Source organism: Emydura macquarii, unplaced genomic scaffold (assembly GCF_026122565.2).
Source record: "Emydura macquarii macquarii isolate MOO-44397 ecotype Brisbane River unplaced genomic scaffold, CSIRO-AGI_Emac_v2 contig_1230, whole genome shotgun sequence".
Taxonomy (NCBI): domain Eukaryota; kingdom Metazoa; phylum Chordata; order Testudines; family Chelidae; genus Emydura; species Emydura macquarii.
Genome location: NW_027131367.1, coordinates 7,405,600 through 7,416,756, shown reverse-complemented (window position 1 = coordinate 7,416,756; position 11,157 = coordinate 7,405,600). Strand labels below are relative to the sequence as shown.

General features: G+C 41.5%; 1 protein-coding gene across 2 annotated transcripts in view; it reads left to right on the top strand.

The window, feature by feature from the left end:
- The first annotated feature begins 974 nt into the window (after positions 1-974).
- Positions 975-11,157, top strand: part of CEP95 (centrosomal protein 95) — a 30,049-nt gene continuing 19,866 nt past the window's right edge. For both annotated transcript variants that reach the window (XM_067547347.1, XM_067547346.1), the window contains exons 1-5: positions 975-1,052; positions 3,579-3,707; positions 7,961-8,068; positions 9,848-9,961; positions 10,873-10,981. In XM_067547347.1, coding sequence (XP_067403448.1) covers positions 1,031-1,052; positions 3,579-3,707; positions 7,961-8,068; positions 9,848-9,961; positions 10,873-10,981 — 482 coding nt within the window. In that variant the 5' untranslated portion in view covers positions 975-1,030. The remainder of the gene's footprint in view (positions 1,053-3,578; positions 3,708-7,960; positions 8,069-9,847; positions 9,962-10,872; positions 10,982-11,157) is intronic.

The window sequence follows — 11,157 nt, the reverse complement described above, 5'->3', positions numbered from 1 at the left end:
TCTGCACTGCAGTCTCTTCAAGGTGTGTCCTTGTGGTTGTTGGTGCCCCTCCCTCTGATATGACCGTGTTATTTTCTCTGACAGGCTTCCTGTGAGTGCTGGGATACCCACATTGCTTTCCCCAAGGTGTTCCCTGTGAGTGGGCAATAGGAGTCCTAGGCTAGGACACAGTTATTTTATCTGGGGCATGTATTTCTTGTGGGTGCTGGGACACCCACATCACTCTCTGATGGGTAGCGGTGGGGAGGAAGAGTACCCTGGGGCAGTTTTTGCTCTTCTCAGTGGGTGTGTTTGTGCATGCCAGGACTTCCCCTATTGCTCTACGAAGGGGGGAAAAAGGGGGGGGGGGGCTCCTATAGCTATCGCATTGCCTGAGGGTGTGACCATCGTGGCTTTTGCAGGGCACAGTCTTCTCTGGCTGCTCAGTTCCCTTGAATCTCTCCCCAGAGAAGGAAGGTCCCATGTGAGTCACTCTCGTGGGGTGGGGGGGGGTGGGGGTTTCCAGGCTGTACTCCCCAAGGGAGTCTGCCCAGCCCCTATCATCGCAAGGGGGCGGATGTGCTTTGCCCTGGGAGAACACCACAGTGCCAACTTGCAACCCCTACGGGCGGCTACCGGGTAGGCCAAGGAAACCATCGTCATCATCACGTGACCCAATATAAAGCCCGCGTTACTTCGCGGCGCAGCAGGAGGACCCGCCCCTCTACCCGTTTCCATGGCGACAGGAGGCTAACTATAAATAATGATAAATCTGTTCAATGTATTTAAAAAGCCCCGAAATAGTCGAAGGCGGGTAGAAAGTGGGAACAAAAAACACGCAAAATACATACACAACGGGGAAAGCCCAGCAGGAAGTCCCACCCCTTCCGGCGCCGGGTGACCAATCGGTGCAGAGGGAGCTGGGACGCGGTATTTAAATATCCTGGACCGTGAGTGAAGGGAGGGGGAGGTGAGCTGTTTGTTGGGCGGGCTGGTTGGCGCGCTCCCGAGTCGCCAGTTCGGAGTCTCGCGTCCCAGCGAACACAGCAGCATGGGCAGCCCTGAGGAGAAAGGTGGGCGGCGGAAAAGGAGCCCCACGGGCGGGGCAGGAGGGCTCTGTATGTGGGGGTAGGGAGGCTGTGCCCTGTCCCTAGAGTCTAGCTACTTACCTGGCCCCTTTCCACTATCCTAGCTGGCTCTACACGCTTTGTGTCCCCTCCCTCCAGCGTACAGTCTGGGCACAGGCACGGCCAGTGACAGGCCGCGGGTTACACAGCGTGAGGCCGCGCTGGGAGTCGAACCCGGGTCGGGGGCTTCTCCCGTTTACTTACCCGTCCGTCTGTCCGACCGACCTACTGACCGCGGGAGGTAGGCGGGCTGTGTCTGTAGGAGCCGCTCTCTCATTTCCCCGGTAGGCCTTTGAGCTGGGCTGAGTCGCTGACGTTTGTTCTGGAGCTCGGCCTGGGTGAGGGAGCTGGGGGTGGCTTATGTAGCAGGGAGGCCTCTCACCTTGTCTTCAAAGTGCTGCTTACTTAAAAAGTGAAGTAAAATCAGTAAATATCCCCCTCCTGCTTTTGTCCTGGTCCTGTGCTGGGCGAGGTGGGAGATTGTCTTTTCTCCTGTCTGAGCAGTGTTTGGTGAGGGCAGTATTTACAGTCTTATTCGCCCTAGATCACAAAAAATGTTATATTTTTCTTGGCTTATGACTTCATTACAGCCTCTCAGGCGCTTTCTTTGCTGAGCAATCCCCAGCTGACCTCAGTTCATGTTCATACTGAAAATGAAACAAGCTATTTGGCCACCTACCCTAAGGATTATTAAACAACCAAGAATTATCCTTTAATTTCCTAATGTTGAATACACGTGAAAATGAAACAGGGGCAAGTGTTTTGTGAGCAAACATGGATATGCGTCAGCCTATGGAGGAAAAAAATCACATCAGGACACTGGCAGGCTCTTGCAGCGCTAGAACCAATTTGCTCTGCTTACTGCAATTTGCTGAACTTCCTGTTTCAGCCACTCTTTCCTCTTAATTAAAGATGTTCAAAACTATTGGGTGATGCAGAAAACCTTTTGTATGTTGAGACAGAAATGAGGAGTGTGTGTGTGTCTTTGCCCTGTACCATGGCTGGCAGGGGATGGAGTTAACTTGTCTCTCTTGACCAATAGAAGGCATACCAGCAAACTTCTGCTCATCCTCCCATGCTGAACATCTTGCTGCCTAGGTGACAACCTTGCTTCTCCCATGCTCATCTGTGCACTTCCCTTCCACCCTCCATTTCTCTCTTTGGCATGACTGTAAGGCAGCACGTGCATTTCACAGGAGGATCTGGTGGTTGGTAACTGTTTGTCTGCTTCTGCCTGAAACTTGACAGAAATCAAACTACACAATTTATACAGTACAACTGCTGCTGCTGCCCAAGTCCCATCCATGTTCTAATAGCCCATCTCCATTGGTATACTTATATAAACAATTCCTTTATATATTGGCAAAACATTTTTTAAAAATCCACATAAAATTACTTGATGTACTAGGCCAGTAGACATAAATATTATCCTGCACTCTTTGATGTGATGTTTGCAATGTATGGATTATGGTGGGATTGGGGAAAATATGCATTAAAGGTAGCTTTTGCTCTTTGGCTTCTGCAGGGACGCTGTAATACCAAAAATTGGCCTGATGGATTTAAGCAGTTTGGATCCCTCTATTCTTAAAATTAATGGAAATTCTGTATGCGGATGGCTTACAGGAACATTGCCATAAACTTCAGATCTCTAATATAAGGAAACAAATTGTAGTATTGTTTGTTTAATCAGTAACGATAGAACTTTTTGAATTGTCAGATCAACGGACATATTATACTTAATTATCCCACTCTATTGTTCTGACCAAATAACAAAGGATACAGAGTTTTCCCATAATGAAAGAAATAATGAAAAACAACTTGGGGGATGAAGGGCTTAGGCACAAAAGCCTTTCCCGGAACCCCATCTGATTATTTCACTGTGCGGTGAAAATGCAGGGCTGTCTTTCACTCATGTCTTTTGCTCCCACACCAATAAATAAAAATAACCACATAGGATTCAAAGGAATCATCATCTTTCAAGCTAGTGATGAGGATGTTTGTAAAGTCAGATTCCACAAAAGTTTAAAGAAGATATCAAATTATGTCACTTCAAGATATGCTCTGCTCCTGCATTTTGCAAACCATGGCTCCCCTAAAGACAAACTTTAAGCTCCAAATCCTCTATGATTGCTATTGAGGTTAGTGAGAGTAGAGAGTAAAGGAATGGAGGATTGGGCTTTAAGTGAGTAGAGTTGCCTGTTAGATTAATGTAACACAGATTAATAAATTATTGGAGGACAGTGAGGAGACTACTGTGTGAGTAATGTATTGGACCTTGATAAATCTTCCATGCGATTTGAAGCTCCCTGTTTATGCAGTCAGAAAACAAACTTGGTGTTTTTTGTTTAGTAGGCATATAACTGTTACATAAACTTTTAGCTGGGAATCTGCTTTTATCACACTGTATATAGCCAGGGTTTGTACTTAGGTTTTCTAGCTGAATTATTTACATGTTTTAACTTTTTTTTATAGAATGGGTTGATGTCGCCAATGATCTTCTTATGAAATGTCATATAAACCTGCATGTGACGAAGCTCTCAGAATGTGGTGCTAATGTATTTGTTGGTCTTTATGAGTCAATCTTGGGAGAAAAAGTACCAGGTAGGAACAGATATCCTGTATCATCATTTATGTCTATGGTGGCTTTCTTTCAGCTCTCTATAAATACAAATATATAAATAAATACAATTGCAATAGGAGAGGAATTATTAAATTCTCAAGTTCCAATAACATTTTCAAAAGTGAAATCACAAAGTAAACTGAAGCTAGTAGAATACACCATGTGTACAGCTGGTAGAGATATTGTGTAGTTTAACATTCAGACTAACAGTTTGAAAAGTCTAGTGCATACAAGGAGGTGTATCCTTTAATTGTTGTTAAACTGATCAAGTGAGGCCTTGTCTACAGTAAGATATAAAGGTATGATATTAGCACATGCTATCTAATTTTAAAGTGTGGTATGGACAAGGCACATTGCCTCTAACCCAGGCTAATTTGGTTGAAAATTTGAGCAGCTTAGTACGTGTTAGGGTAAGTCTACCTTCCCCCCCCAAAAAAAAAGTGTTAATGCAGGTTAGTTAACTTGAATTAAAATAGCAGTGGAGACATTGCAGCTTGGCTTGTATCTCAGGTTAGCAGCTCAAGTTCAACCCCGGGCTCCCCTATTGCCTTGAACACAAACTGCTAACCCAAGTCCCAAACCAAGTTGCCATGTCTTCATTGTTATTTTAATGTGCTACCTAACTTGAGTAAAGAATATGTTTTGTTCTAAAAAAGACAGACCCTTAAAAGCCTCATCTACCCTGGACTTTCAAATATGTTAACACACCTCTTATCCTATTCTAGACAAAACTGCTATAGTGGCAGGATTTAGGAATGAAGTTGCTGTGTGAAATGTACCTGCTGGACAACTGTCTATTTAAAACACAATATGTATACAAACTTGTTCAGTTCTATTCTCCTACTGACCTTTGATGTAAGCCTGCGATTGTGAATTTTATTACAAGATCTGGGTGGGATTATGTTACAAGCTACTTCTCCCTCCCCTCCCAAATTTCATGTTTATTGTAACAGAAGTTTTTCTTAAACCAGAGCAATGGAAAAATTACTACAGAGTGGGGCTGCTGGCATTGTTCTGCTTTCTACACTGGATGTATCTTATAACACTCTTTCCAAACATAGCCATGGTTTGTTGGTACTTGGTAATTTGCCATATTAGTACTAACTGGGTAGCCCCATTAGTTTTGGAAGAATTTAAGATTTTTTTTTGCTTATCCGTCCTTTATGGATGTGAAGAAAACATAATCAGAGAAACATAGAAGATTAGGGTTGAAAGGACCTTAGGAGGTCATCTAGTCCAACCCTCTGCTCAAATTACCAACTAAATCATCCCAGCCAGGTTTTTGTCAAGCTGGGCCTTAAATACTTCTAAGGATGGAGATTCCACCACTTCCCTAGGTACCCATTCCAGTGCTTTACCACCACCCTCCTTGTGAAAATGTTTTTCCTAATATCCAACTTAGACCTCCCCCACTGCAACTTCAGACCATTGCTCCTTGTTCTGTCACCTAGCTCCATCCTCTCTGGAACCCCCCTTTCAGGTAGCTGAAGGCTGCAATCCAATTCCCCCTCACTCTTCTCTTCTGCAGACTAAATAAACCCAGTTCCCTCAGCCTCTCCTCATAGGTCATGAGTTCCAGCCTCCTAATCAGTTTCATTGCCCTGTGCTGGACTCTTTCCAATTTGTCCATACTCTTTTTGTAATGAGGAGCCCAAAACTGGACACAGTACTCCCAGATGGGGCCTCACCAGTGCTGAATAGAGGGGAATAATCACTTCCCTCAATCTGCTGCCAATGCTCCTACTAATGTAGCCCAATATGCCTTCTTGGCAACAAGGGCACACTGACTCATATCCAGCTTCTTGTGCACTGTAACCTCCAGGTCCTTTTCTGCAGAACTGCTGCTTAATCAGTCAGTCCCCAGTCTGTAGCAGTCCATGAGATTCTTCTGTTCTAAGTGCAGAACTCTGCACTTGTCCTTGTTGAACCTCCTCAGATTTCTTTTGGTCCAATCCTCCAATTTGTCTAGGTCACTCTGTATCCTGTCCCTACCTTCCAGCGTATCTACCACTCCACCCAGCTTAGTGTCATCTGCAAACTTGCTGAGCGTGTAACCTCATCCAGATCATTAATGAAAATGTTGAACAAAACCGGCCCCAGGACAGACCACTGGGGCATTCCGCTTAATACTAGCTGCCAACTAGATATTGAGCTGTTGATCAATACCTATTGAGCCTGATGATCTAGCCAGTTTTCTATCCACCTTACAGTCCTTCATCCAACCCATACTTTAACTTGCTGGCAAGAATACTGTGGAAGACCATATCAAAAGCTTTCCTAAAGTCAAGATATATCTCAGCCACTGCTTTCCCCACATCCACATAGCCAGTCATCTCATCATAGAAGGCAATCAAGTTGGTCTGGCATGACTTGCCCTTGGTGAATCCATGCTGAGTTCCCGATCACCTTCTCCTCCAAGTGGTTCAGAATGGATTTCTTGAGGACCTGCTGAATGATTTTTTTCAGGGACTGAGATGAGGGTGGGCTGTAGTTCACTGAATCCTCCTCCTTCTGTCTTTTAAAGATGGGCACTACACTTGCCTTTTTCCAATCGTGCGGGACCTCCCCTCATTGCCACGAGTTTTCAAAGATAACGGCTAGTGGCTCTGCAATCACATCAGCCAACTCCTTCAACATTCTCAGATGCATTGCATCTGGCCCTATGGACTTGTGCACGTCCAGCTTTTCTAAATAGTCCTGAACTTGTTCTTTCATGACTGAGGACAGCTCACCTCCTCCCCATACTGTACTGCCCAATGCAGTAGTCTGGGAGTTGACCTTGTCTGTAAAGACAGAGGCAAAAAAAACATTGGGTACTTCAGCTTTTTCCACATCATTTTGTCCCCAGGTTGTCTCCCCCATTCAGTGAAGGGCTCATACTTTCCCTGACCACCTTGTTAACGTACCTGTAGAAACTCTTCTTGTTACCCTACACATCCCTTGCTAGCTGCAACTCCAGTTGTGCTTTGGCCTTCCTGATTTCACGCCTGCATGCTCGAGCAATATTTCTGTCTAAGCTTCCAATTCTTGTAAGCTTCCTTTTTGTGTTTAAGCTCACCGAAGATTTCTCTGTTAAACCAAGCTGGTCACCTGCCATATTTGCCATTCTTTCTGCACATTGGAATGGTATGTTCCTGCGCCCTCAGTAAGGTTTGTTTAAAATACAGCCAGCTCTCCTGGACTCCTTTCCCCCTCACATTAGCCTCCCAGGGGGATCCTAGCCATCAGTTCCCTGAGGGAGTCAAAGAATGTGACCCAATGCAATATTGTCTTGGGCAATCTCTACACTATGGCTTTTGCTGGCATATAAGTGTAGTTAAGGTTGTGGGCTCTTGTTGGAAAAGAAAAATGGCCAAAGAGCCCTAGTGTAGACACAGTGCTTTTGCTTGTATAGCTTATTTTGCTTGCTGTTTAACTGGTATCATCTATACTGGTAAAGTTGTTTTTTTTTTTTTTTTTTTTATTTTGGGTCAGTATGAGCTGGGGTTGTATTAGCTATACCAGCAAACCAACTGTCCTCTACTGATGAATCTTTTCTAGTGTAGACCGGGCCTTGGAGGGTCTACAGACAGGCTAAAAACAATAGCTCTGAAAAGTGATTACTGGTCCAGTTCATCTCACTGAAATGCTAATACTGAATCTTATCTTATTCTATTAAAATGTTAAGTATTAAATATCTAGAGTGTGATTTTCTCTACAAAGGTGAAATTTACAAAGGTGTTAGTTGCTTTAACTGGCGATCAAACAAGGTTTAAAAAAAAATCTTAATGAAGACAAGCCATAAAATTTGTTAATCCAAACTGGTTTTAAAGTGTTTTAAAACGGTTGCATGTATTGGGACAGTACAGAAGAGACCATAACAAAACAACAAACTAGTTCAGATCTCCAAATTTAAATTGTTTTTATATTTTTTCCATTGTACAAAAAGCTGTGAGAAAAATATTAGTTTAGTCAGTTCTATCTTCTAAATCAAGTTTTATAACTGAATACAGATGCATGTGACTTATAACCAATGGCTCTTTCTGTTTGTATTCTGTGCTTATATGCAATAACCATTGAACTGTTTTCTTATGACAAAACGACCGTTGGGTTTCCTACCCCTACTTTACACAAATCTTTGCATTTAACTTCATTGCAAATAAACTAGAAAAAATTAGGTCACTTTTGGGGCCTACCCAGGACATTATCCCCTTCAAGTAGGTTGTAGTATGATGTAATGTTTCATTTTTTATAGATTTCATAGCTACTTCCAGAAGCCAAGAGGATGATGCACATAATGTACAAGCAGTAATAGATTCTCTGGCATTGGACTACTTGCAGGTCAGCTTGTCACACATCACTGGTGAGTACTTACAGTAATGGTCAACACAACTGAGTGTACATGCATGTTTGAAAAATAAACAAGACTTTACTTTCAACTTCTATAAGCAAGGATCTGATCTTTCAGAGTATGTTTCTAATCTGTATGCAAAATTGTGCACCTGCAATGAATTGTGCCCAGAAAATAGAGGCTTGGTCTGAAAATTGGGCCATCAATTTAGAGAGCAAGCAAATAATTAAAAAATCAGACTTAAGTGCCTAATTATATTTATCTTGTTTTCTGCATCAAGTCACGCTCTTCCACCCAGCTGGAAAAAGGTTGTGCTTAGTGATATCAGGCTGTGTGGAAAGAATCTCTCACCTTGGAAACAGTAGAAGAAGCCTTGAATGTGTCCTTGGGGAGTATAATTGCCATGCTTGGCATCAGAGGAAAAATTGTGGTGGTGGTAAACACTTGGATTTGAAAACACAGAGTTAAAAACAAACAAGTCAAGATGAATTGTCTAGTTAACTGCTAGACATGTAGTTTGAATCTGTTCAAAATTTGAATATTTGTCGTAATTTAAGTGAGAATAGCCAATGTGGTCTAAATTTTATTTAATTTAAAATTGATTTTAATGGATATTGTTAAAGTAGTTAATATTTTTGCTATGGTATTCATGCTAGTGTGAATTTTTATAATAGAAATAGTTATTTAGATGTTGTAATTGTCTAAATTGAAATCAAGGTTTTTTGAAAACTTCCCATTTTAAGCTTATCATTGAATCTTACTTGAAATCAGTCCCAACTCAAGTATTTTTTATTGAACAGTATATTTTGAAATAAAAACCAAGTCAATCTCTTACGGTAACAGTGCTAACAAACATCTGCAGTGAAATACTGATGGAATAGTTCAAATTCTGATTCCAATCATACATTAACACCCAGCTGGATAGTTGGCTTGCTCTGAAGACTGCCATTTTTTAAGGAGACTGCAATATTGCTTGTGACTTTTTGTAAATAACTGGAATATATCTAAGTCCTCTGAAATCTGAGCCTATACAGTGATCATCAGTTTTGTACTGCCTGGAGCATGTATGTATAGATTGTAGACTGGGGTTTTTAGGGGCTTCCACTCTGGCTAGTGAAGACTAGTTGTATCAGATAACTGACTCCTTAATAAAGGAGGATGGGAACCTTTCTCCTCCTCCTGACAGCATCTCCTGCTGACTGATAGGTATGTCTACAGAGTATTTCTGACATCCTTAGAACCAGCTAATAGTTGGTTCATGCAGTACCAGGCCACGTATGAGAATCTACCACATGCCCCAACAAACTGAAGGTGGGAATGCTACATTAATTTCATTTTGATTATACTACCACCTGCTGAACCAGCTACAAAGTGTAGGCAAAGATCAACAGCCTGCTCTAGCAGATTTTTACCCTATAGAAACTGGATGAACTGTTAATGTGACTTTCACTACAGTAAGTATGCAGCGTGTAACTTTGATGTCTGGTATGCATGCTCCATGAGAGCAGATGAAAAGTGTGTCAATGAGGTTACGCTTTCAGTTGTTGAAACCGAAAATGTACAATTCAGGATGTTTGCCACCTACCTTAAAGTATGTTACAGAAATAACCATCCAGCAGTGACCCAAAACTTTGAAGTCCAGCTACATTTCCTCTAAGTTGATACCTGTATGAACATCTCTGGCCAGCCTTTCCCAGAAAAAAGCCTTTCCAAGTTTTTGACAAATTTTTAAAGTTGATTTTTTTTTTTCCTGTAAGCTCTAGTTATTAATTCATAGTAACCTCTGTTAAGGAGAGAACATTGTGAAAGGAGAGAGAGAATCTATCCGAAATCTGTTAGAAATATTTGATGGCCTGCTGGAATATCTTACAGAACAAATCAGTGAAACCTCTTCTCAGAATGGGGGTGAGTAAAGAGACAGCTAGCTAACAAAAGTATCTTAGTTCAAGATATGTGCTGCTTCTTATTATGATGGACTGTTTCTTATCTTGTCTGCATACCTCCAGTGCTATTACTAAGATACCACATTGATGCATAAATTCTGCCTTCATATATACACAATTCTTTGTGTGTTTAAGGATGATATAGCTCCTCCTACTATATTGTTTATTCCTTTAACCCCCCTCATTAGCAGCTATTTTTTTGAGGACGTCAATACCCATTTAGTATCATATATGGAAAACAGACATTGTAAAACTTTTTTTGCAACACCTAAGATGAACAGAATTGTTTGCAATTAAGTAGGCTTTTGCTGGGATTTAAAATATTTTCTTGCAATATTTGTAATCCAGACATTGCAGGAGAGCAAGGAATTGAAACTAATCACAAACAAAAGTGGAACTTAATCAATTTTCATTTCCCGAGTTGTGTACTCCTTGTTTCATTTTGTTTAGTGATGGTGAACAGAAAGTTGGATTTAAATTTTTTTAGTTTCAGTAATATGCAATAAGAGAAGATTAAGACTTTTTTAAAAAAAATAACCTCACTGTGCTACTTTAGCATCGTTCTCTTTTGTGGCAGAAACCATCTCCTGACATCTTTGTGAATTACAGTGTGAAACTGGTATTAAAGTTTTCTCCTAGTTTACCGGTGACTCTTTTGTTGAATAATGTGCATGGGGAAATTATATTTAATAGAAACTCTACTTCCAAACCAAAATATAGAAAACTTCAGGTATGACAGTTTGACAGCATGTTAAGTCTAAAATTGCCATTTCTGTCCAATTATTTCTTGTGATATTGGCAGTAGTACCCATTCTGTGTGTGTGTGTGTGTGTTTTTCTTTGAAATTAACAAACCAATTTTGATTATAAACAGATGAACCTGACCAGCTAGCTAACAATGAAATTCAAAGTGCACTTCAAGAGCAGCTAGAAGGTGACCTTGAGGAACCTGTGCCACCTCTGAAACTCCCATCAGTTGCGGAGTAAGACTGGTTCTGAATGTTTTAAAGTTACCTTGGCACAGTGACTGTGTTTTTACACATTTGTAAAGTGTCTAACATGTTTATACAATGCAAGTGGGGGGAAGAAAACATACTGAGTACAAGCATCAAGTGAAATGCCTTGTCTTCTTTAGGCAGCAAGAAATCTAAAATTTGGA